Source organism: Balearica regulorum, chromosome 3 (genome assembly GCF_011004875.1).
Source record: "Balearica regulorum gibbericeps isolate bBalReg1 chromosome 3, bBalReg1.pri, whole genome shotgun sequence".
Lineage (NCBI taxonomy): Eukaryota > Metazoa > Chordata > Aves > Gruiformes > Gruidae > Balearica > Balearica regulorum.
Window position 1 is genome coordinate 58,547,341 of NC_046186.1, and position 27,425 is coordinate 58,574,765.

The 27,425-nt window shown below is 43.9% G+C and overlaps 1 protein-coding gene across 3 annotated transcripts in view; it reads left to right on the forward strand.

The window, feature by feature from the left end:
• Window positions 1–12,458: 12,458 nt before the first annotated feature.
• Window positions 12,459–27,425, forward strand: part of RNF217 (ring finger protein 217) — a 60,350-nt gene continuing 45,383 nt past the window's right edge. For all 3 annotated transcript variants that reach the window (XM_075748018.1, XM_075748019.1, XM_075748020.1), the window contains exon 1: window positions 12,459–13,420. In XM_075748018.1, the coding sequence (XP_075604133.1) occupies window positions 12,779–13,420 (642 nt within the window). In that variant the 5' untranslated portion in view covers window positions 12,459–12,778. The remainder of the gene's footprint in view (window positions 13,421–27,425) is intronic.

Consider the following 27,425-nt stretch of genomic DNA (forward strand, 5'->3'; position numbering starts at 1 on the left):
CCCCCTGTGGTGCCTGTAGTGTCTGTCTCTCCCGTTACGGAGTAAAGGGAGGCGGTGGAGCTTCACCCTGCTCCCCATTTAGATCCTGGCACTGTACCCCCCGTACCTGGGAGGCTGGTGCCTGCCATGGGGGAACGATGTAGAGGCTCATCCTGCAAAGAAGGAGGATGCAAAAGTCCCCAGTTAAAAAAACATTCAAGGAAATTTACAGTTGAAGAAAATGTTAAAGTTCTATTGAAAGCAAAAGGACGGAAGAACATTTTTAAGCCCCATTAGCTTCAATGAGAATTAAATATGTGATTAAAGGTAAGTGCATAATTTCGTGAATAAGAATTCTTTAATGACCCTTAAATCTACAGCTGTCTCATCAACATTATCTAGAGTGGAACCAGAAATTATTTCCGGTAATCTGAGGCTAAACTACTTGAAAATTAAACTTTATGATGAGCAAGGGACAATGATTCATGTTTGGGATCTACAGTTCCCTCTCTTCCTGTCAGTCAAAACCGAACCTAAATCTGCACCTCGCACACACAAAATCCTTCAGGGTTTTTATCATTGCTCATTTTTATTACTTTATTTGTAGTTTTTATTTTCTTCTTAAAACTAGCTAGAAGTTATCTAATAACTATGTTTGCCCGGATCAAGACTTCATAAAACCCTCTTAAAAATTGATGGCCTCATAAAGTAGCAGTCAAACATGCAGAAATTGTATTTTTCATAGCTTAACTGAGCAAATCTATACAAGAAAACCTATGTAGCTTTAAAACATCATCAGGACGCGCTGTCAGCTCTCATCCCACTACGTGCCGGTGTTGCACCCTGCAGTGTCCCATCCGCCAGCGCAGACCCCGCTGTCCCACAGCGCTGCTGAGCGAGCTGAGGCAGTGGCCACACGCGTGGGGCGGGTGGCCGCACGGACAATGCCCAGAGGTGGGCAGCCCCAGAGCCCTGGTCCCATGGGCCACCAGCATGTGGAAAACACCCCAAATCACAGACTCAATAGTCAAGGTCCTGTATTTACGAGCAGCGTTAGTCAATCTTTTCATAGTGCTGGCTTTTTATTCAAGTCAGGTCTTTTCAGGGTGTTCACTATTGCCTACGTACTTGTTGAAAGTAAATTGTGAGGGGAAAAAACCCTGATCATATAATCTTTGACAACTTGACATTCCATAATTATACTGGAGGGGTTTTTTTTTCCTTTAAAATTGTAAGGCAGGACTACAACTGTAGCTCTCGTCTTTTTTAATTGTCTCCTCATCTCTAAGCTTCATTCACATTCTGAGATACTGAGATCTGTTAACAAAATAAAAAATTTGCAACAGGAATTTTAAATTTATTGAGTGTTCTGGGGTTTTTCAATAAAATAAGAAAAACCTGAAGAATGTTTATACATTTAATATTTCTTGCCTTTGCCCTTGTACTCCACTTCTACTTCTTTTTACATTGCACTCCGAAGAAGAGAGGGGAAAAGAGCTGCACTACAGAATGAGAGGTCATTAGTATTTTTGGCTTTTCCTAATCTGAAAACTGAAATGTTTTAATTATTTTTAAGGAGAAAACTTACTTTTTCTCCTAAAACTTTTATCATATTCTACAGCCTTCTATTCCATAGGCTTGTACACTTTTTATAATGGGGAAGTCTGACTTGGTTGTTCCCGAACAGTATCCTTCTAGTAGTTCTTACGTTAAACACAAGATGTCAGGTTTTCAGGCTAAACATCTTTAAGCAGATCAAAAATGTTTTTGGCATTGGATAAATTCCAGTATTACTGGAAAGAAGAAAAACACTAAAAAATTAAGCAAATAATGATTGCACAGTCTCTTTGACTGGTATGACAAGGCTTTGACCATTAGTTCTTTCTGTTTCTAAATTACTGCCATACTGGAGATGCCAGACTAGGAAATTGGATCTGAATTTCCATATCCTGAGACTGGCAAAAGGCAGAGCACAGCACCATCATTTGATCTTGGTAAATTTTATTTAATCACTGGAGGCCTGCTGAGTGCCTTCTATGTCCTTTGGAAAGACTGTACAAATGGGAGACACAGATCAAAAGATATATGTAGAATTATGTGTTTGGAATAAAACATAAAATCTTTCTGTTTAGATAAACTCCTCTCTGAAAGTGGAGAGTTTTTAAAACGTCTATGATCCCTTTTACAAAAGTAGCAATGGTGCTGAGGCATGAAGCAGGATCTAGACCTAAATGTTGCCAAAGCTTAAAGCTTTTAACATACAGCATTGTAGATCAAAACTAATGCTACAATGGAAAAGTGCTTTTGTTCTTAATCCTGTGGTCTCTGATCAGATCCAGCTCTAAACACACACGGCCTGGCTGCCCGCTGAAGGAGCAGTTAGCCCTTGAAGGACCGTATTCCTGGTTTGAAACTGCAGAATGACACTCACATGCATCTGCTTTCTTAACAACCGCTCTGTAGCTTTTATCATCTCACATGCATTTAATAAAATTGCTTTTTTGCATAAGCTCCATGTTGATTTTGTACAGGGCTCTACATTGACTAACGTTTCCCTTTCTAGTCAACGGATGCGTTTCACTGATGATTTTGATTACAGCCCTCAGAGCCAGTAGGGAAGGGAATTCAGCCTTGTAGGTATTGACTTGGTAGGTGAAGGAAAACTCTCGCACTGAGTTTTCATAAATTGTTTATACTATAATCTAGAAAATATTAACTACCTTACTATATGAGTACTAAATGCATTTTAAAACAAATGTTTAACCCTTCTATGTTTGGTTTCCTCTAGGCTACAGCCAAAGCTATTTGAATGCTTTAGGATTTGAAATTATAATACCCTCCTGTCTGCAGTGGAGGCTTTTTTCCCCAGCCCAGAAGAGAACAGAATTAAAGCACTTACAGTGGTTCCTTACTTTGGTGCAGAGCTTAAAGATGATCAGTGGAGGAACAAAAAATATGAGCACTACAAGCAAAATCTGCAAAGCAAAAATCCGTAGCAGACAACACCACAATCACTTAATATATGGCAAAATACCAGGAAGGAGAATAATGTCCTGGAAACCTCCATGTTCAAAAATGGAGAAAGAAAATTAAGAAACAAAGAGATCTGTACTGATAAAGTCACAGAAGTGGTGATTCAGGAAGCAAACCTGTAGAGGAGCGGAGGCAGGACTTCCAAAAAGGAGGGGCAGAACAGGCAACCTACTTGTTTTCCTCCTGAATTCTCTGCAACAGGATTTCCTCATCACATCGTGTGGAGCCATGTAAATATGCCCCCTTTGGCTACGTGACAGGAATCATTTCCTCCACCATGCTTGCAGGGAAGGAAAGCCAAAAAGAGAGGTCAGGATCTTGGGGATTTGTATTAGCAGATAGCACTTAGTCAGGAAAGGGATAAAGATTACAGGGGAAGTGGTGCTATTGGTCTGTAATCCTTTTCTGTCACACATATTTTTTATATTAATCATAAGAAATATGGGGAAAAAATTAAGCTTTACTATTCTTCACTTTCAATTTCTAATCGGTGCTTAACACAGGGTATAAAGATTTCAAAATGTACCTAGAACAAGCTCACAAGCTGAAATTTTTTTAGCATCCACAAATGTGAAAGTAAAAATTTTTCTGCCCAAGTTTTCAAATGTTTCGGTACATATCTCCACCTCAAAGAAAGAAACATGGGAAAACAAGTGTTTTAAATCATGGCAAGTTTATTGGCATATTCTTACCTGTGTTCTCTCTGCTTCACACATTTAAATGCGGAATAACACCTTAGATTAGATAGTCTAGTTTTAGCATTACTTCACATTGTACCACACAAACAAGCAGAGTTAAAACCGTGTGACTGTGTGCCTAGGGCATCTTTTCAGTGTCTGAACTGAAAGTTCAAGACATCTGTTTGCAGCAGTGAGAAAGTTCTGACGTGGCACTGAAGAAGATAATGGTCAGGATTTTCTCCATGAGTCTAATTCTAATTCAAACTCAGGTTGAAAGTTATATCAATGGTTTTTATCCTGGGGCTCCAAAACTACATCAGCTAAGTTAGTCTCAGTTCTTGTCCTCATGAAGGAAGATGCATGTAGCAAGAACCCAGCAAAACTGTTGGCTTCCCAGCAGACAGGCAGATGAATGGCTCCTTGGGAAGGCTCCTGTGATAGCTTGGCATTTTTGAGATTTTTTTTTTTTTTATGTTGCTGATAAGCATACCAGATCCACAAAACAAACCGCAGGGCTTTTGCCGCAACCTTGGCTTGCCGGCAGTCTCAGATTCCACTCTGACAGCCTAAGGATTTTGTTTTCTGTCCAGACAGTATCTTCAAATGTTACATTTTTTCCCCCAGTTATGCTTCCCTAGGATAAGAGGTTTATTGATGCCCTTTCATATACTCCAGGGATTGTTTCAACATCTCTTTTTCTCTTTATAACTCCATCCAGGACTTAATCTGCAAACCAAGCAACTAACCTTATTGTTAGAGCAAGACGTACTAATGCTGCTTCTAAAATGGCTACTAAAAAACCAACTGTTGTAGGGAGAGTGCAAACCATTTCTCACCTGTATTTATCAAGTTCCTAGCTGAACTTTCCTTTTCTTAAAAACAGCTTTCTAGTCCAGTCTGTAGATTACCCTAGCTGGCCTGCACTTTTAAATATTATTACTTTCAAATATAGGAAAGAACTTTTAGGAACAGTTTTTTCAAGGTTGCCTAGTACTACAGGCAAAAAGACAAGTGATGTTGTGTGCTGACTTATTACTGACCTATGTACAAATGTAAGGCTGTTTTCAGCTGTATACAGTAATTCCTAAGGCAAAATGCATGCCATTAACCCGCACTTTTTTCAACATGTGCAATGAAGTCTTTAAGAATCAGCCCTTAGTTTAACTATGGGGGGAGTGAAGAATGCCCCATGCAAACAAAACAGTGAATCGCAAAAATAGTGAAATTACTTTTCAAGGAAATCGTTTCACTGATTCCCTGCTAATTGCTGTGTCTTAGCAGCCCATCAGAAAAGATGTGCCAGCTGACACTGTGTAGCCTGTCTTCAGGCATTGGATGTGTATTGCAGCAAGTGAACTGTTAAGTTTTGGTCGAGGCAATTCACTGCCTGTTCCCATTTCTGATGCTTCTCAGTCTCCATTGCAATGGACCATAGTCAAACTATCTATAGAATAATCAATATACCTTAATTTTGCAGAATCATATTTCAGCCTCCTTTTTCCATCCAACTGTGATGATTTTCTGAGCATGGCACCTCTACAGTGAAGCGAGCCTCACAGGCTGGAAAACACAGCAGTTTGCAAATTACGGTCAAAGCCATTAAATGAACCTTTGTTTTGATCCTTGATGGTATGAAACCAGCATCATCTTACTCTGCAGAATGTTACTGAGTGTAAGCAGATGTTACTTCTTGTGGCTGTAATAAAAACAAGTTTGTGGAGAGGAATTACAGTATTTTGCTCCTATTAGTGAACTAGATTTTATTCTGGTTTTTCTTGCCTTGGTAGAATCGTCACATGTGTCCTACCAAATATTTGCTGTGGTACACTAGGTAAAATCCCACTAGAAATCCGGACACATTATCTGAGCAAGGGAAAATGTTTAGATTTTTGCTTTCTTACACAAAGAGAGTGTGAGGTTGAAGGCGAGTTAAGTTCCTTCTGTAAAGTTATGCCTGTAAAACCCTCACAGCACATACGTGCTACTCAGTCATGATCTCAGCCCAGCAGAGAAACTCTCACAAATACGGTGTTCACCAGTCAAACGAACAAAGTAAAAATAGGGAAAGGTGTCTGAACATACATAATTTTACTTCTAGCTGTAAAACGTGGTATTAATTAGCTAATTTCCCGTGACATGCTGGATGTTGAAATGATTGTATTTGGTCTGTGTTACGGCAATACCTTGAGTCCTCAGCCGAGACCGGGGGATTCACCGGGCCACGCGGTGCTGCAGCTGCAAACACTCCGTGTCACACACGGCTTGCTTACAGTCTAAATAATTAGGCAGGCAAAGGGTAAAAGGGGAAACAGAGATATAGGAATATCTCGTCCAAGGTCACACGGCTGGTGAGTCACAGAGCTGAGATTAGAAAAGGGGCCCCCGGGCCCCCAGTCCAGTGCCCTCCCTGCGAGACCGCAGTGCTTGTCCCCGCTCGGCTCAATTTGTTACAGCAGCTCCTTGCGGAAGCGATAAGTCTCAACGGAGTCACAAAGCGTGTAATGGGAGCCTCTGCCGATAACAGTGGGTTTTGTTGAATTACTGAGATGAACATAAGGAAGCCTTCAAATCATTCTGAAATTTGGCTTTAAGAAGTAAAGAAGCATAACTAAAAAAAATAGCTAATTTGAATAGCTCTATGTATCCCCACTGTCTGATCAGGTTAATTACTGTAATTTGATTATTTTCTGAAATCCTTTTAAATTATTAACATTGTAAAAAAAAAAACCCACTAGTACAAAATGATAAAAACATAATTTGATAATCCTATAATAAGAGTAGACAATTGTTTTAACAAATGTTCAACTGCTTTTCAGGCCTGAAGCTAAGAAGGAAAAGATAGCAGTTTGCACATCAGAGAATTACTCATGATATTTTTGAAAATATAGCTGCTAAGTCTTTATTTTACAAAACATTCTATTTGTGTGTCATTCTGCATAGTTAATTTAAACAGTAATAGCTATAAAATATATTTGCCCTTCAGCAGAATTTACTCTCACTGTGCTATTGTCAGGTAATCCTGTGGCCAGCTATTACTATAAAAATAACTTCAAAGCATATTAATAAAAATAATGCAGTAATGAAGGTTTCTTTGAGAGAGTCTAAAAATGCTGATGTAGCGTGGAACGGTCTCATGCCTGTAATGCTGCTGGCGGTGGTAAATAACTTTAGCTTCCTCAAAATGACTGCATCGCGTCCATGCTGTGCATCGAGGCATTTCATTCCAGATTAATGCTAGTAAATGATTTGGGTATTGTCTGCTGTTGGGGAGAAAATCGGTGACTGTGGCACACATGGAGCGTAGCTTGATTCAGGTGTGGTTCTGGGACTAACAGCAAATAAGCCCATCTGGAGAAGCAATCTGTGGTCATGAGATTCCCAGCTCAGTCTCTCAGTTTTAAACTCAAGAACTTAAAAATATATACTGCTGCTCTCTGAAAAGTCGGACGTTTAACTGCCTTGCTTCACTCAAGTGGTTCTTTGCATTTACTGAAGATGAAAGTGTGATTGCCAAGTTATGAACTCAGGTGACATGAGGGATGATAATGTGGTAAGAAATTCTAGGAAGAATAAAAGATTTGGGTGAGGAGAAGGAAGTTGTTTCCATCAGCTTAAGCTGCTGGTGAGTCTAGCCCTCAATGGGAAATTGGATTTAGCAAGAACAGGAACAGAAGCACAGTCATGAGTCCGTCTACAGAGCTTTAGGCTAAACACAAAGCTTTGTGGTATTTTTAGGAAAAGAAAGATGTGATATAGAAAAAAAAAAGAGAAAGATACTAAAAATTAGTGATGCATGCAGAGAATCAAGAAAAAAAAACCAAACAACCCAGCATCACAGCTATAAAGGAGGCTTTTGAAGAACTGTGTGTAGGATACATGATTCCAAAACAAGAGAAGTGTTAAGGAAGATGCATCGAGGTTGTAGGTGCCCTTTAAAAGATGACTTGAGACATTGATAATATCCATTTGGAAAGATCCATAAATTTCAGGAAAGCATTTTCTCTCCCTAGCCCAGACGTGGATAGTAAGCACCTACGTGATCCAAAAGGTTTGATTCATTTAGGCAATGTTTTCTCTGCTTGAAGAAACTCACATATGTGAATATATCTGTCTTGTAATTCCAGTGATGTGCCAATGATTGTGTTCTCCTGAAGGTTTTTAATGAACATGTGTGCAGAAGCTACTTACTGGAGTTTCTGGAGATAGTTTCAAGATACATAGTTATATTTTGAAGGTTGTTTCCATAGTGCTAGATAAAAATAATGGCGCAGACTGTTTTCAAAATAAATACTGTAACAATTAAACTAGGCACACAGTCATTCTTCCTGATTTAATTAGGATGTTTGTACAAAATTATGGTGGCGCATGCCTTTTTCTAACCTACATTTTCTGTAGAACATACTTGACTCTTTCACCTCACAAGGTGAACAGAAGCCCAAGGAGATAACTGTATTTTCCTTCTAGCTGCAGAAACATACTGCATAGCTATTAAAACCAAGCACTATCAAAGATACTTTCTTTTGCATACTGTAATTCATATGGTAGGAGGATTCTCCTACGTGAGTTATATGACTACATCTTCTTTAACACCAAATAAGCCGTGCCCATGTATCCCACCTAAATTCAGAACTGCAGATGAAGGAGAAGCTTTAAGAGCTCTGTTCTCACTGGGCAGTCCTAGAAAACTGTTGTCATGAGTGCTACACCATTGCCACAAGCTTTTGTCACAGGTTATAGATATTTTTGGTGAAAAACATCAAGCCAGCATAGCCAGTTTATAACTTTTGAAAGCAGGACCATGTCCAGAGCGTAAGCGGTATATACAGGATGTATTCTCGAGAATGTAAGACAATATATAATATGTGGAGTGTACAGCATAGTGAGAACTGCAAGTGTTGAGGGCCAAACATGAGAACCTGAAATTTTATTTCATTTTCAAAATAAACATAAATATTTGGTTAAAGACATTTCATAAAATACTGAGAATACATTTGCAATGGTAGGCAAGACAGAAAATGAAGAGTTTAAATACTTTGAAAAAACACTTAATAGCAAGGAAAAAAAGAATTCCTCCCCTCAAAAGGAAGTTCTACACCCAATGACCCAGTACCATGCTGCCAGTTACTTACTGCTATACATAGGAAAATAAGTCTACAAATTTCCTCAGAGGCCATCAGCATAAGCCCAGAAGAATGAATGTTAATTACTCACCCTAAAAATATTAATTATTTTTAGTAAAAGTAATTTTCATGAAGTCTCAAGAACTACAGCCTTGGGAAATTGAGTCCTCCTTTTATATATGCGTATAAACACACAGAGATATTATATATAGAGATAAATATATATAGCTGGTACAGACAGCACAGCCTGCTTTAGCTCTGCTGTATTGCTAAAAGTATCCAATCAGTTTTTAAACTCACTATAGAACTGCTTCAGTGATTGTGCGTAGTAATGAATTCTGCAATTTGCATAGCCTAGTACTTTCTTTTGCTCAAGTTTTATGTAAGCTTGTGCCCTTTGATTAAAGGAAAGACAGGAAGGGAAGAAAGAAGGAACTGAGGGAAAATAAGGAAGGATGGAAATTCTCAGGCAATACTTTACAAAATTTTACAAGTTGGGAAAAAATGAATTCATTGATGCAATAGTCACCACAACTTCTTTGTTTGGTGTGAATAAAAAAGCCCCTGTAAATTCAAGCATTACCAAAACTGTGGCAGTCAATTACATTTATTGTTTGAAAATACAAGTGCCTGCCCTGGATCTGAGCTGTGGAATTTAAAAGTAAGGCACGAGTAAAAGGAACACCTGTAAACATACCTATTCGAACTAAACCCTCCAATAGTTCTAACAAAGAAGAAAAAAATGACAAGCTTTGCTGCATTCCCAGAGGTAAGCAAATCCAGGCTCTGGGACAACAGTGGATAGAGCTTTCAAAAATTGAGAACCCCTCACAGAGAATGAATGCCCTGCCAGCTGTTTCCTCATACTTCATTTGCAGAGATCAAATGTGTGAACCTATGTGGAGTTGGACTTGGTGGTGTATCACAAGGAGAAAAGGAATCTTTCAAGCAATTAGACTCAGTTCCATACAACTGCACTCAAACACAATGAAGTTCTCGTAAACCAAATGATTTGGTGAGAAAAGGGTTTATCTCTGTAGCATAATTTATTTTAATCTGTTATGTTATGCAAACCCAGTAGTGCTGGTATCTTTTTAGTATCTTCCATAAGGTTTTATTTAAAGTCTAGACATGCTCTACACAGAGCGTAAAATGTGTGGATCTAAAATCACATTTTAAAACAAGAAGGCTTTAGCAACACAGTCATTCTGGATGCAAATCTGACTCACGGTTTCTCAAAACCTGGGCAACAGCCAGCCTAGGATACATCATGTATGCTGTCAGTCAGCAGCAGAGCAGCCTGTTTGGGAACCACGCGTTCAGCCCTGTACGGGGGTACGAAGCACCCAGGCACCCACCAGCAGTCCACTGAGCAACAAAATGAGCATCCCTTGCTGACCACTTGTTCTCTCACCAACTCTCCTGGGGAATACACAAGTGCCATGCAACACAGCACCCTATTTTGTCAGATTGTTGTGGGCTTGTGGGGGTGTAGGGTTATCTTTTTTTGAAAATTATTCTTCCCTGAGGTCGTTCGAACATGAACCCATATGAAGGCTTGGTGGAAAAGGCAATTGGTACATACTAGGAAGTCATGTTATGTTTACTTCAGCCCAAAATTTCTTTCTGTCTACTACTATATAATTTCATACTCTTTTAATATGCCTGAGATACACAGAATATGGCAAAGACTTGTTGCAAAGCATACGTATGTCAAGGAGCCACGTGGCAGGGAGTGGCTGGGTGCCCTCCGGGGCTGCCAGGCAGGACCTCACCAGCCAGGGCTGGTCCCACCATCCCAGCCAGAAGCAGGGCAGGATGGGGGGCACCAGGGGCGGCTGGGGCCGGCACGTCTGCCCACTGTTCAGTCAGGACCAGCAGGACCCATGGCCAGGCCACTGAACTATCCTCAGTCCTTAGTCTGGTAGGGCACGGGCAATTCTGTAACTCGTATTCGCCTCACACTTCCCCTCAGCCGAGTAAGATTAGCATTGCTGTCCTGAATTCCCCAGGACCATTTTTTCCCTGCTGTGCTTTAGCATACACATTTCTGAATTATCAGCTGAGCAATATTGCTTGCTCTTGCAATGATGTTGTCTTTCTAGGTTTTTTCTTTAAGCTCCAGCTTCTTGAAGGGCAGGGTTGTAGGAAATTCTGATGTTTATTTATTCATTAGAAGATTTACACTTTATATTTTCAAAGTAAGCTTTGGGAGCATAAACTCTAGAGACTCAAATAAGAGAAGCCAAGTAAACACATTGTCAGAAAGAAATAATTCCTCTATATGACTTTCCTGCTGGGGTAACTACAGCCTGACATTGTCCAAAGTCATTCACGCTTTCAGGTCAGCTTGGGTCTGGAAGAAATACAGCATTTTCAAGCCAAAGAGCCCCCAAGCCAGCAGATGTTCCCGGTTGCCACAGAGAGCGCCTGGAGCGCCTCCGTTTCCAGCCTTCGGCAGGGCAGGGCAGGGCAGGCTCCCCGTGTGCCTTTCTGGGAGGCTCAGCTCCCCCCCACAGCGCACACATGCTTCAGTGCCGCGCAGGACCCTCCGAAGCCGGCTGGCCCCATCCTGTGTCCTCCACACCCCGCGCTGTGGGACGGCTGGAGGGCAGCTGAGCTCAAGCACAGAGCAGCTCTGGGTCCTACGGGGCCCGTGTGAGCCTGAGCTAATGAGCTCACTGGGGTTGAGGTGACAGCACGCAACACCCCTGGCATCCCCCACCGTCACGTCCCCACTTGCAGACCTGCTCCTCCTCTTACTCTCGTCAGCCCAGCCCCATGCCCTCTCAAGCAGAGCAGCTCACTAACTTCTCATTAACACTCTAGACTAAGTTCAGGATGGAAACTGCCTGTTAAGTTAGTTGCTGCAGTATCAGCTCCATGACATCTGCCCTATGTGACGATGTAACTGATGATGTCAAGGCCTGGAGATAGTGTCTTCAAGCAGAGGCACTGGCATACTGGCAGACTCAAAGCAGAACGCACAGACGCTCCTCTAATCCCCTTAACTGCAAGTACCCGAGCAATCGGATAACCTTTTGGACCTATGCAGATCCACCCGTTTTTAATTGTTTAAATTATTTTTGTGAATATCACTGTTATCGCCCGTTTTTTTTTAGTGCGTAGCTCTTACGGTGGCGCTGCTTCTGCTCGCCATGATTCGTTTTCTTCGGGGATGGTTTTTAATTGGATGCTCACAGTTCGTTCAGAAGACGTTTGTCTCGGAGCATAAAGGCATGATGAAATTTAAACCGGCGTTTCCTTCCCAGCGGCCCCTCTTCCTCCTCTCCCCGTGCGTTCCAGCATAAGACGACTTGAGGGGAGCGGTGTTAAACGCTGCCCCCGCAGAAGGAGGACAGAAGGGCGCGGGGGGGTGTGTGGCCGCAGCCCCGCCCCAGGTACCGGCACACGGCGGAGGGGACGACCCGGGGCGCGGGGAGACGCGGGGAGACGCGCGGGGCCACGGGCGGGCCGCGGCGTGCGGGCAGGCACGCGGTGTTTACGGTTGAATGAGGGGCGAGGCCAAGGAGCGCTGCGTCAGAGCGGGGTGGAGGCAGGCGGAGGGCGGGCAGGGACGGGGGGAGGCGGGCGCGCCCGGCGGGGCGGCCGCCGTAGGCAGGGGGCGGTGACGCGCGGGGCGGGGCGGGCCGGGGCGGCTGCGAGGCGCGGCCGGGCGCGCTGCCCCGCGGTACCAGGGGCGGCTGCCCGCGTCCTGCCCGGCATGGGGGTCGGGCTCCGGCCGAGAGCCCGCGGGCGGCGCTGAGGTGAGCGGCACCCGCCGCTGCCGCCGCTCCCTCCCCCCGCGCCCGCAGCCCCGCAGGGAGGAGGCCGGGCGGCGGCGGCCGGCGCCCGCGGGCGGGCGGCGCGGGGCTCGGCGCGGCGGGCCGTGGCGCGCGGGGCTCGGGACCCGGAAGCAGAAGCGGGGCCGGGAGGCGGCTGGATGGGAAGGAGCGGCGGGCGGCGATGGGGGAGCAGCAGAGCTCGCTGAGCGCCCCGCGGGCGGACGCCGCGCCGTCGAGCCCGGCCGGGGAGCCGCGGGAGTCCGGCCCGGACGAGCCGCCTCCGCCGCGAGAGCCGGCTCCTGGCGGCGGGGCGGCCGGGCCGGGGAGAAGCGGGGAGCCGCCGCCGCCCGCCGCCAGCCCTGAGCGGCGAGGGACCGAAGAGGAGGCGGAGGCGGCAGCCGGGCCGGAGCAGCCGCCGGCCGCGGGGGAGTCGGCGGCCCTGGCGGAGGAGGGGCCGGAGTTGGAGGGGGGCAGCGGCCGCCGCCGGCCCCCCCGGCGGCACGTGTACTGCACCGTCTACTGCGTGGAGAACGACCGGCCGGCGGCGGCCCCCGCCTCCCCCCGCGGCGGCCCGGGCGTGGGGCAGCCCCCGACGCGGCGCGGGGTGGAGGCGGGCGGCGACCCGCTGTCGGCGGGCGGCAGCATCGAGGTGGTGGACTTGTACCTGCTGCCCGAGCCCTTCTCCGGGCTGATCGCGGGGGAGTTCGGGCCGCTGTTGGTGCTGAGCTGCCGCGTGTGCCTGGAGGAGAAGCCCATCAAGCCCCTGTCCTGCTGCAAGAAGGCGGTGTGCGAGGAGTGCCTCAAGCGGTACCTCAGCTCCCAGGTACGGCCCGGCCGGCGCTGCGCGGCGGGGGGGGGAGGAACTGTTAAACGATGCAGTCGCCGCCCCGGCCCGCCGTGCTGCCGCTGCCCGTTGGGCGTGAGGCGCCGGCAGCGCGGGTCGCGGGCTTGAGCATCGCTCCGGGTCCGACTCCGCGGGTTGCGCACCTGGCGAGGGGGCCTGGGGCGGGCGGGGTGGGCTGGCGTAGGGACATTTCCGTACGTGTCCCGTACGGAACACGTCTGGCAGCCGCCTGCGTGTGAGCTGCTAATTTAAGTGCCATTTGTACCCGAGGTGTTTGCGCGTTGTTATGCAGCCTGTCGGGTTGGTCACTTTTACCTTTTCAGGCTCTTCCCATCTTTTAAAGGATTTTCTCTTTGAATTCTCAAACTCCTACTGTTACGTGGCCGGCACCAGCTTCCTTTAAAGAGGAGAGTAAAGAATGATAAGGAACAGCGTTTGGGAGCGTTAGCTGCTGCCTGTGATGTGACTCCTGGAGTTGGGGGCTGGGGATTTTGGCCGCCGTCCCGCAGCCCCCCGCACCTCTGGGCGCCTGTGCCGTCGCCGCTGCCTCCTTCGGCGGGGGTTCGTCGCGCCCTTGGTGCGGCCGCTCGGCCTGTTCCTCTCGGAATACATCGCGTCTCGTATTATGTAAGATTAAAATGGGGGGAGGAGGTGTCAGTGACTGTTCGTGAAGAATCACAGCTACAACAGTAAACAAGAGCTTCTTTGAACGGGGGAAAACCAAAACACAGCAACTTTTCCATCCTGGGCGGATAGCTACTCACATATAGGCTGCTTATATCTTCATCACAGTTTTGTCAGAACTGCTGTTTCAAACTGAAATCAGCAGCTTGAAAGCAAAGCTCTGTCTTCACTGGTGTTTTTAGTAGCTGGTTTAGCATCACAAAACACTTGTGCATTGTTCCTGCCCCTAGTGTAGGCATGCCCTAAACCCAAAGAGCATGGGAGAAGTATGGGTATGTGGGAAAAACAAAATCAAATAAACCCTTTGCTTACCACCTTTATGTTTTTATTCAACAGAAACTTTTGGGACGTGCTCAGTGGAGATGTGCTGGTTTGGTGGTAGAATGAATTTTTACACCTGTTGAGGCTGGGAGCCGCGCTCGGGCAATGTGTGCTCCTGCTGGGCTGCGTGCATAGGGATGGGATGGACGGCTGCAGATACCCCCACGCACTATAAATAGTTGTCGGGCTGTTCTGACCGGGGAACATTTCACTGCTTGGAAATTGCATGTGCTGGCTGAAGTGAAGCACGTGCTCTTCTCTAGGCATTGGTAGCCTACGTAGCATTTGCTAGTGCTGGTAGTGTTTGTTCTGGCCACTAGTAAACTCACCAGCATTTTTATGGATCATCTTTGTTATGTTTAGATACCAGGGAAGGGCTTAACGTGGGAACTGATGGATGGGAGAAGAAGAGTTGTGTTTTGTACGTCTCCTGTAACACTGAAACTCAGGAACATTTAATAAACCTTCTCGAGACTTTGTGCACAGAGCCCAGAATGGTTTGGGTTGTAGTTAAGTGGTGGACTGGAAACTCTCAGTACATTTTTAAAGTATATTGCCAGTGCACGTTTGTGCCACCTTTGTATAGGCCACTGAGGTCATGTGTCTGAATATTGTCTTGCTTTTAAGGTGGAAATTGCAAAGTGGTGTGATGTTAGGGTGGTCTTCTCTAGCTTCTGCAGGTACCTGCAGCTTACAGTGACCTAATGGAAGTCATGTGATCTGGTAGCTAAAGCCACATGAAAGAGCTCTTCTGCCTGGTTTAGGCTGGACTCTTGGAGGATGATCCAGTGGCTTGGTAGCTGAAACCACTGGCTGGCCTGGGAACCAGGTATAGGCCCCATGAAGTGGGTTTAGCATTGGCCAGCTGTTGGATGCATATGCAGGGATGCCCTCTTCAAGGAAGCTGCTACTATTGCTGGGCACTCAGCAAAGCTTATCCCAGCAGCTATTAGAAGGTCTACTTGGCAGGTAGCCATATGGGTACTTACTCCTGTACATAAAAGATGGGGCAGGGATACAGATGCAGAGGAGGGGATGTCTGCAGCAGGGATACTGATCTTGAGGAGAGAGATTCACAGAGCACTTCTGTGGGCATGTTGTTACAGATGCTCTTATGACCAGGCAGAATTTTAGTTGCTTGATAAATTTGTTCAGGGAAAAATGAAACAAAATACCCTCAAATAACAGTCCAGTGTGTTCTTCCCCGTCTTCTTTTTTTGAAAAGAACAAGAAAGTGATATTTCTTTGAGAAGACAAGAAGTGATATATCTTTCCTTTGTGCTGTGGAAGGACCCTGTGACTCATCCTGAGGAGAAAGAAAAGGCTTCTCCGTGTCAGTTATATTAGAGGAGTTTCTGGGAAGGATGAGTGGAAAGGCAGTGTAGGATAGAAATAAAGTTGCCTTTCATCTTTGAGACTTAGCACTTCGTGTAGCAATGAAAAAATAAATAAATTACCAAATGTTCAAAAGGAGTAAATGTTGAAAAGCTGTTTCTGTTTGAAAATTTTAACAGATTTTCAGTTTGGATACAGTCACCTTGATTTAGGAATGTACCTGAAATTGAAAGCAAACGAAACAACTGAAACCCAAAACCCCAAGGAGGAACATGCATTGTTGAGATCTGGTTTCCTTGTCAGAGAAGTAGCAATCTGTGCTCTTTGTTTGAGAGGACACTGGCTGACTCTAAGTCTCTAGAGGAGTGGTCTTTCATGCTGAAAATGTGCAGTATGTTGGCAGAAGTATAATGCTTAAAATAGTTCACGTTGCTTTTAATGTCCGCGTGTGTCTTCCCACTGAAGAAAGCCGGATTCTTGATGATGGTTTCATTGTGATTTCTGAAATGATTCTTAATGGAGTAGTAAAGTAAAAACCCTGTTAATGCACTCTATCCTCTTCTGTGCAAACATATAACAGCATCAAAACTTCTGCCTTTGAGCCCTTTATAGATTAGAAAATCAACTGAAGTTTTAGGCATTGTTGAAAAGATTATCCAGATGAAAATACTCCAACTGCAGAGTTTACTTGTAGTGTTACTGGCATGCTGGAAAATGAGGGTAGTTGATTTAGGAATGTCACATTGGAAGGTCCTTAGAGGTCAAATCCAGTCTCTCTTATCACCGGCACCTTGCTGCATAATCCCTTTCAAAGATTTAATGGCTGGTGCAGAAGCTTAGCAGGCAAGCGTGGAGCACCCAGGCTGATCTGGAGCCTGACTTTTGGTAAATTGCATAACTTTACCTCTGCTTCAATTTAGCTATTCTTTCTCCTGGCCTAATACTCGCAAATCCCTCAGGGCTTTCCAGGATCTGACTACAACCAGTTTATCTACCATTCACAGAAACATTTCTATGACTTTATTCTGTTGGCCTCAGAGAAATTGAAGGAGGGGTAGGTATGGGCGATGGGTTAGCATGAAGGAGGTTGTGGTTTGTGCACCTCAGGAGCTGGCGTGGGTCCCACAGAGCATGGGTCAGGTCCCAGTGAGCTCCGTCTCCAGGAATTGATGCAGCCCAAAGCTGTTCTTTGTTGTTACGCTTAATCGTGAACATAAAATGGATAAGGCTGAGGAGTATGAATGTTTTAAATGTTAGTGCTTTTCCAGGACTGTGGTGCTCATGGAGGCCATGGACTCTCAGGTATGTGCTGAGAGAGGTTGGGGTCAGAGAGGTGGAAGAATCGTTTCCCCTTCGTCTGGGAGCTGTGGCCTCCTACACTCATGCATCCGGCGTACAAACTGGGAAGGTGTGGGGGGGGGAGAACCGAGGCACTCGATCTCACGGTGTAATACTGCATTCACATCTCCTTCACTTCTCATCTTCCTCTCCATTAACATGGCACCAAACCCGGGTTATTCCAGAAGCTGTGTGCACGCGCAGTTTTGCTAAATGAGTGATTCACTTCCTAACCTCTCCTGGCTGCTTGTACGTCTGAGTCAGAGGGAGTATTTGCGCCTGGTTTTGCTTTTTGTCCATTTGTGTGTCGGGGTGGGTGGGTGGGGGTGGGGTTTGTTAGGAAATTTTCTTTAAAAATAAACAACTAGGTATGGGAAGAATTTTGACCTCAGAAGAGAGGGAGAAGACCTAAAGTTTAATTAGGTTTTTATATTTTCCCAGACTGGTGAAGAGGCTAAGGTTTGTATGTGGTTTTTCATCTCCCTAATCTGTAAACCTGACAAGTGCTACTCAGACAACAATCTCCTCACTTTTTAGCAAGTATTGACTAGACCAACGTTTGCTGTTTCCTAACATGTATAAGGTACAATATGTTCTCTAATAAATATTTGAAGCTATATATTTGTTTCACTTTTCCTGAAGAGTGGCTGTAAAAGTTTTATAGAAGCCCTGGTGATTTGACCACTTGCTTTTTCTCCATGCAAATTATAAACTTGATAATCCAGTTTTGATCTCTTGCTCATTAGTGATGCTTTATTTTCTAAATCTTGTAATTCTCTTGGAGCAGTCATTCTTATATTAAAGGACTTTGGGTGCGTTAATTTAAACAGCATACTATATTCTTGATCAGATATTATGGTGCTTTAATTATAGGAACTCTAATGAGATTAGTGGCTGTGAGTAAATCAGAAGGGATTGTAGGGGTTAGGGAGGGGCTGCAATCAACAGTGTTTTGTGCATGGATAGTTTTGGTGGGACTAAAATCCTGAGCATGAGTTGTGGGGATTGTCTTCCCTCTGCCCAGGACCTGTTACCAATCTTCCTCTCTCCATGACCTGAGAGCTTGTTTTCGATCCCTTTCTTTTCTATGCATGATCTCTTTCTGAAAGACCTGGTGAAAAAAGCAGCAGGCTGCTACAGTCAGGATTTTTGTGGGGGATGTGTTTATAAAGCCACATATTGAAGAGGAGAATTTAGGACCAGGCTGTATTGCCTAAAACTAGTACCAGCTTGGAGCTGGAGGGACTTAACACCTGTGTGCTTCTTCAGGTGTCTGATTGTATCATGTAAATGATACACCTTCAAAGCTGTAGTCTGGTTGTGGATGAAAACCAGCCAGCAGAAATGTAGGCACCAAATGCTGAATCATCTGATGGTTAATGAGCTGCTTGTGCCCTGAGTCAAACCAGAGCTCAGAAGAGCCGCTGTCATTCAGTGGGGGAGAAGCTCTGTGTTTGCAAGGGTTGTTAATCAAAAAATGTGCTCTAACGCTAGCTAGTAAGTTGGTAGGAGGGCTGCAGACTGGCTAACAGGAGTTGATGGCAGGGTGAGCGACCACCCTCCAGCTGACATTGCAAGAACACAGAAGTTTCCAAAGGAGGAAGAGAGGTGCGGGAGAGGAAGACAATATATTATCTGCTAGATTACAGGCCTTCTAAACCAAACCAGCCACTTCAACCACTGTAAGGTGGCTATGTTCCTGAATAGGAGGCGGTGGTGGCAGGTAGTCCTGGTCCATCAGCTGTGAGCAGCCTGTAAGCTGCAGGAGCACCTAAACTTCTTCACCATCATTTTCAGCAAACAGCTTGTGTTCTCCTGACATGTTGTATGCAGTGCTGGTGTCGAAATGCTGCTCCATCGCCAGCTGCCTGAGGGTTACTGTCGCAGTTCAGGATGACACCCAAGTACCTTTAAGGTTGTAAACATTAGTCTTTAAATTTGACTAGGCATATAGCTGGCTTTCAGTCCCTCTTGAATTGGTCTTTGGGCCAAAACTTAAGTTTGGAACAAAGTTTTCCAAAATCAAGCATTGCTGGAAATATTTTTAAGTTCTTTTTTAAAGAAAACTACTTTTGAGCAATGTTCTTGAATTACAGTACTGCCTAGTTGTCCTAGTGTGTGTAGGCCTAGATACTCTGTCAGCATACCACCACTGTGTGGTATGTTTGTTCCCTGTGTAGAAGTAGCTGCAAGCTTACTCTACGTGGATAGCTATGATTTTTTCTTGTTTGGATAAGTCTTTGCCTGATGTAGGGCTGGAATATGTGGCCATCGTTTCTTAGCCATGCTGTTATGGAGGTAAGGGGAAGAAGAGTGGCTGTTCTTCTTACAGCTAAGAAGACTTCCATTAAAAAACATTGACCTGTAGGGTCAGAGATGTTGGGAATAGAAAAGATGGTGTCACCTTTAAACAGTTGCAGGGAGGGTTTTGCTAATGGGGGAAAGCCTGAATTCTTGGGGTGAGGGTAAATGATGTCATGAAATTGTTGATGTTGGTAGGAAGGGGTGAGGGCAAACGGTGAGTCCTACAGTGGTGCCATGAATTTGTTTGTGCTGGTAGTAAAGTTGATTTTGAAGGGTAAAAACTTCCTATGAATGTGAAATTGCAGTGGGAGATGGAGAAGTGGTTTTGGTTTAGGTTGGGTTGAAATATAACTTTGAAAATGCAGAATTTTTGTGAAGCAGAAGCCCTGCTTGTCGGCTGCCTCCCATAGCCAGTGTGCTGCACCTCGCTGGTCTGTTGGTGGTGTTGGTATTGGGGACCACAGACAGGCTGAGCCGTAAGGAGATCATCTGCTGGGTGCCTTCCCTCCCACTGCTCCCACCAGCTATTCCCAGGAGCTACCAGGCACAGGTATGGACTCGATCCAGGATTTTAAAATGAATTTAGTTGAAAACTGAACTGTTGGGTTTTAATTGCCCAAACAAAGAGAAATTAAGGAGTTAAATGGGGGTTGGAAAGGCCTTCAGCTCACCTCTGCCCCGTTCCTCCACCCAGAACAACTGTTCTTCCAACTGCTCTGGGGCCTCTTGGCCCTTCATTCCTCTCTTCCTTTTGTACATATATCTTGCTTCCTGCTGTCTAAACTAGCCAGGCTCGAGGCAAGCAGGTATGTTACATGGCCAGGATGTAAGTCCATATTACAGCATTCCTGTTGAATAGCCAGTTCTTAAATGTATGTTTTTCTGCTATGACACATATACATTTATTGTATAGGTAAATAAGTCTTGTGAGAGCAGTTGCTTAATGTAAGTGAAATAGGAAAAAAATAGGATAAAAATGAATTCAAGACTTTACTCCTAGAGAAGAAAAGTTTACAGATTTCAGTGCAGAAGGTCAGATGCTTAATGGTAGTTTAAGCCAGTTTTGGAACTGAAATAGCTTAGAGTCCACATTTACCTTAGTAGCTACCTCATTGCTTCAATTTAAGATCAGTGTATATTTTCATTGACAAACTTATTGGGATGTATGGTTGCTCCTGTTTATTTACTTAATTGTGAGAAAGGCTGTGCACTTCCTAGATTACAATTTCATGAAAAGATAAATTTCTAAAGCTATCCCACTTCCTTTTCCTTACAAGCTTGCTAGTAGACTGTGTAGGGCAGTTATAAGATGGCAAATGTCTCTCTTATAAAGAATATCACATTGAAATAATAAAAGTATCTTTATCCTTCCACAGTTTCCTTTCCCCAGTGGTGTTTTTAAGAACAGTACAGACTATATTGGATATTGTAGTGGAAAATATAAGGGGCAAAGTTTAACTTTCTCAAGTCTAGTCAATGCTGATGCCATTGTATGTTGTTTTCTATGACTGACACGATACAAATGGCAGCAAAGGCAAGGTACCTCTAGTTTAATTGGTTTGGCTCCATGATCTCCTACGAGTGGTGGTGTATCAGCTCAGGGGTGTAGGATAGGGATCTGAAGGACTCTGTCCCTTTAGCTTGTAGGAAAGGGAAGTCCTATCCTAACTGTTTCAGCTGTGATGTGGCTCTGTGGGGTTGCTCACACAATAGGAGGAAGGAAGAAGAGCGAGAAGAAGATTGCCAGGATGGGAAGGGCTTGGTGATGTTGTAAGAACTGGTTTGCCCCAGAAGGTGGGCTTGTTCAGGATAAGCTTTCATAAAACAAAAAGGAATTGTGAAGACTGGTGGCCTCCATATATAAGGTGGATCTTTGGCCTTTGTTTAAATCTGCAGCTGGATAGTGGCCGGTTATCCTGGTAAGTGATGGTGAGAAAGTGAAAGGCTTGTTCTCTGGTTTCCTATTGAATGGAGGAGGGCAAGGAATAAATCTAACCTCAAAAAACAAACAATGCCTCCTCCTTGCCCCCCCCCCCCCCCCCCCCCCCAATTTTAAATACAATTTAAAGTATGTAACTTTAGTACAGGACTTCCAGGAAAATAATGAAATAATGGGTTAGTGCTTTATTGGATGGCTGGAAGACTTCTATACCCTATAGGCAGTAGAGAGGGGTGGAGTAGGTAGGCGCAGTGTGCCATCAGTGCCATGACTACAGAGGTGCTGTGAGAAGTGCTGCTTTCCTGAAGAGGCAAAAAGTAGTACATCACTATTGTCAGTACTATCACTGCTGTATGGGGGCAAAGAAATGGTGGAGGAGGGCTTCTTAGCACTTTGGGCTGGTTTGATGTTGCTTGCTGTGTGAGTGCACTTTGGGGAGAGGACACCTTGTGCTCTTCCATTCCAGTGCACCTGTGCAGTGCCAGGTATAATTTGTCTGCTTAGAAGTAGTCCCTTAGAGGCCTTATGGAAGCAAGTGTGTAAACGGCTCAGTGCTTTTTCAAGTGCATGTGCAGCTCAGTTGTGCAGTAGCTTGGAAACTCTGCTTAGTTAACTTTATGGTATTAGCATGCAGCTTAAAAAGGGGAAAGAATGTGCATCTTCAAAGTTTTTTGAAATGGACAAAAGACCAAACATGCCCCGTATAGCACTTAGATGCCAAGTGTTGCATACCAACTGAAAAAAATGCAGATATTGGGACCCCAGCGAGAATTGTGGTGACGGTAGCATATTTTATTGAGGTAAACTAATCCTACTTAGAGTAAGGCTAGAAAATCAGTTATGAAACTGGAGTTCTGTCTAAATGTTGTTGCTGTTAGAGACTTACCGGTATTGATGTATGTACATGGCTGTCTGAACCTCAAGGCTGAAGTGAAATACATTATTAAAATCTGAGTATCTCAAAGTATGGACATATCTATGGTCTCCATTTTCCTTACATATGGACAGTGGAAATCAAGCTACCTTAGAAATTTTCACCCATTTGTGTAGTGGAAAGTAGATTCAGACTTGCTTCTTTTGTATTTCTCAGTAACACTTGAGCAGTTTTCAAACTTCTGAAGATGCCCATTCTTTAAAGGCATTATCTAGAGTTGTAACTTCATTTTAAATTACTGGCAGCTTCCCAGTCTCTAAGATTTAAACCTTCTTTGTAGTGAGCTGTGACTACTGCTGATGGACATTACTGAGTGCTTTTGCCTCAGTAGGCATTTCGTGTGAAGGCTTGTTTTGCTGTTCTTTTTGTGAGGGTAACTCAGCAAGTCCTGCCCGAAGTATGCCAGAGTGTAATGCTTCATGAGGACATTACCTAAGCGAATGCAGGTGGAGACATAGCTAGACAACGATTGCCACCACTGCCACTAAATTAAGGATCTAAAATAAGTTCTAGGTATCATTCTTTTTCTTTCTATATCAAGAAGAGCAGACGTCTTATCTAGAGCTGAAGGTTTACAGTCATTTTAGCTAGCAGCGCTGCTCACCCTTCCTTCAACTTTGTCTTTACTGTTTCTGCATCATCTGACCCACCCGCAGAAAAACTGATCTGGGTTAAAATTAACCTTTTTACAACCATTCTTACTTTTTTTTTTGGTCTTATCCAGTTCTTAATTGTCTCACGCACAGTGTGCACATGTTTATTCCACCACAACATGGTACCAAATAAAGTGTCCATGGCTAAGCAGGTCCATTTATTTTGGCAGCTGTGACAGCCTGTCAGAACAAAATGATTGAAAAGGCAGCACGAGGGAAGGGGAAAGAATGTGTCCACGGTGACTGCACATGGAGGTTTTCATTGGAGCTTGATGAAATCAAACCTGCAGTTTGGTCCTGTTGCTGCATCATTTCCTCTTTCACAATCCAGACGGAAGTCATGGCTTGTCCAGCACTCGAAGGTGTGCCTGCACCCACAGCTCTAGGACAGGCATGGTGGCCCGGTCCAGACCATTTCTCTGAGTCACTCACAGCACTGAGGTTCTTGGTCCGGCTAGGGCTGGTACCCACCAGTCCTGTCTCTGCTGCCTATGCCTATAAGAAACTTTCAACAAGCTTGAATTTTAAAGCAGCTCCAAGTGTTTTATAACGTAAAACAGATTATTCCTAAGGTAGTTTTATAAATGAAGTTTTTCATGTGAACAGTATTGCAAATGGGATACCTCTTTTTTGATATTGCTTGTTTCAACAGTTTTAGTTTGCAGCCAAGCATGATCATTATTTTCTTGAGAGAAATTTTTCCTGCACCAAAGAGCTCTCAAAGGAAGTTTCTTGTTGCTATTCACCTGTTTGAATAACAAGTGAGAAGATGCAGAGCTCAAAATGATGGAAGGATTTTTGAGGTTTTGTGTGGGTTTGGTTGTTGGGTGTTTTTTTCTTGTGGTGGTGGTGGGGTTTTTGTCTGTTGGTTTGGGGTTTGTTTTTTTTTTTCCAAAGACAAAATTTCTGAAGGCTGTCATTAAATGTCATATTATTTAAAAATGAACAACAGAACAAGGTATACCAGTGTCATGAAGAACTGGTATGCATACTCTTGAAATCTTGGCTTAAGAAACTGCTGGAGAAGGTACTTTTTGAGCTTGGTCATACAGTCAATTGGTACAAGTACGAAAAAACCCACCCAACAAACTCCTTTTGAAGAAGGCAACCAAACTATTACTATTCCAATATATTCTTTTACACTCTAATTGACTTTTTATGTTTCTGTAGGTGTACTGCTTAGATTTTTGACCCATACTAATTTTAAGCCATTTTTTACAGCAAATATGGACTCTTTTTTTATTATATGTAATCCACAATTCTAGCATGTGCTCTGAATGGGCTATAACTACAGCTTTCACAAACTAGAAGCATGTTTCTTGGTGAGAAGCATTGAGATGTTTGTTTGGGGGGAAGGGGATAAGATAAGCAGAGGGTCCCCTCTCCTTGCCTCACTAATGGACTAGCACTAGAAGGTAAGTCTTCTGATACTAGCTTACCCAGCAGCTTCTGTATCTGATTTAGGAGAATCTTTATGCCGAAAGGAAAGCAAGAAGTTATTTGCTGATTTTTCACGTGATGATTTTCATTTTTCAAGTAGAAGCCCACCTGACCGTTGGAATGTTAGCAGGAGACAGCAAATCTGGGTTAGTGATGACAGCTGATGCAAGAGGCTAACAATGATATTTGAGGATGTGGTAAAGAGAGGAGAGCAATGAGGCCACTGTATGTGGGAAGAGTTTATTTGGAATCTTGGGCACCAGAGTTTTAAGAAAAACGGCAGGAACTAAGAAGGACTGCAAGGAGAAAAGTGCTGTTGCACAGATGCAGAACTGTTTCTTTTAGCATAATGAGAACTGGGAGGAGAAACAACTGCTCTCTCTAAATGCACGAGAGGGTAGGCACTTCTAAAGAAGGTTTAGCACAACATAAACTACAGAAATTGCAGTAAATTAAATTAGGCTAGAAATCAGTGTGAGCCTGCATATTTGGGAGGGAAGGGGGGGGGAATCTGGGAGATCCTCTCCAGTTTCTGTGAATTTGGAAAGAAAGGCGTAGTATCTGAGCGGTTCTCAAAGCCAGCACCTTTGATGCCAGCGAAAAGGACTCACTATGTGGCACCATTATGCCCTGAATTTTGCTCAGTTGGATGGGAGGGCCACCTGTGCTTCTGAGGATGTGCTCTGTTGAGGAGAAGCTTGAGTCCCAAGGAGGAAATGATGGAAGAGTTTTATTGTCTGGCATTGTCTTTTTTTGACTATTGAACACAGCAAGCAGTACCCTTCAAACCATGTTTTGTGTCCAGCATTTTTGGTCTGTAAAAGATTCTGAAGTCATATTTCACACTACTTTTGGGAGAAATAGCTTTTAAATAAATTTCAGAACTGTGTTTTCAGGACTCTGGTTTTGGTTGGGCTGATCTGGCTGAATTGGAGCACTGGAGCAATTTCCAAGTCAGGCCCCCCTCTTCATTGGCAGAGAGGGGACTGCATTGCTGTTACCTGACTTAGGCTATAGAGGATGCCTTTGAAATAACTCACCAAGGGAATTCATGCAGGCTGTTGTATAAAGAAACTTAAGAGAGAAAGAACAATTACCAAAGACCAGTGATTGTTTGGGATTTATTTGGGGTTTTTTGCTTGTTTCTGTGGGGTTTTTTGTTTGTTTGTTTTGGTGGGGGTTTTTTGTGAAACTACAGTTACCAGCTGGGCAAATGTGTTGTAAATTACTGGAAGGTGGTAGGTCCTTTCATTGAATTTCCTTGTCTTTCTGTTAGTCTTTAGTTCAGCTGTATGCTTCACTTGACAGGTTGCAGCATCTTCATTCATTCTCTTGATGTCCTATTATAAGTTTTGGGGTTTGGTGGGTGTTTTTTCCTTCCAATTTTTTATAACAATACCTGACAATTTTTGTGGAAGTACTTTGGCATCATTAAAGTACTTACGTTGGCTGGCAGGTAGTATTTTGGTAGCTGGAGGTGGTTGCAAGGTGGCTTACTGGGAATTCTGATGAAAACTGTCCCGGCTCTATGCCTGGCCTGGTGTACATAGAGAGGGCTTTGCTGCTGAGAAAACTGAGATGCAATAAACATTGAGTTTCTGTATTCATCCCAGAATATACCTGCGAGCTGCCTAAATGAACTTTTTGAAGCTGTTGTGCTCTTTATAATGGCTGTATGCAGAAGTTAGATCCATGGGGAAAATCAACAAATCTTGCAGAAAGGTAGAGGCTGGGTAGCCAAGCACACGTGTCTTACGTCTTTAATGACCTGCACGTGTCTGCACCTTTGAAGACTGTGTAGGATTAAAGGATGTTTTTATTCAATTCTTGTTAAGTTAGGTCTATAGGTCTATACCAGACTAAACTGGTCTCCTGCAGGACTTTAGTTTCATGTAGTGTCTCTTGAGTCCACCGGGGAAGATAAACTTCATGGAAGCACTAATTGATTTAATTTTTGGCTCTGTAATCAGTATTGGGCACTAATCTGACCACAACAAACCTACTTCTGGATTTGAATAAATCTTACACAAACATGAAGATATATGCTGCCACCAACAGGCATTGAAACATTAAAGGCATTTGTGAAAGATGTAGGCTTATGATTTTTAATGGATTACTTCATATATGTAACCTGTGGTGGAAGAACTGATGAGAACTATATCTGGAATACATCAAATGATAGCATATCATGGGTAATGGCCTATTGAGACACTTGAAAAATCCAGAATTACCACCCAAGGAATATGAAGAGGCAATGAAATGAAGTAATTAGCTGGTTAATACATATTTTGAATGGGTTATAAAACCTTTATTTATAGCAGGAAGTTGAGCTTCTTCAAAAGGTATATGCTTATCTAATGAGTGCTGTAAGGATCCTGGAGAGTGACCTCTGTTCTCACCAGCTTCCAACTTTTGCTCTCTTTCTTATTCCCCTTCCTGGATGAGCTTCCTGTCCACAGCCAGGAACTTTTTAAAATGTTATTTCCTTTCCATAGCGATCCTTTTCATTAATGTATTTGTAGTTGTGCTCTGAAAAGGTAGAGGTTTATGCAACTTAAGACTAACTTGGTCACATTACAGATTATTCATTGATGCCGTTAAAGTGAAAGTGTTGTATTGGAAGAAATCAAACATCTGTTGCCGTGTGATTTTGGGGGGAAGGAATTGTTTTTTGGCCATGTACTCTTACCTCTTTTGTATCTTTGGAGTGTTTGTCTTGTTTTTCTTCCTGACAATGTGTCATTGACCAGGAGAGGAAGATCTCCTTGCAGGAGGATCTTTGTAATCAATGTCATATCCTTTTGTCTGTCCAGCTGCTTTTAAGCAAATATGATCCACGTAGCAGATTTCTCTAAGAGCTGGCCACGCTTTGTAGTGGTGGTGTCATGCTCTAGGGTGAAATGAAGGTGTTTAAGCCAAGGCTGAACCTTCATGATGCATGAGCTACAGCTGGCTTAAGAAGCTCTTCACCATTTCTTGCTATCCCTGTACACCTCTGGAATGGGGGCTAAACTATGTTCACATCAGTGAAATTGC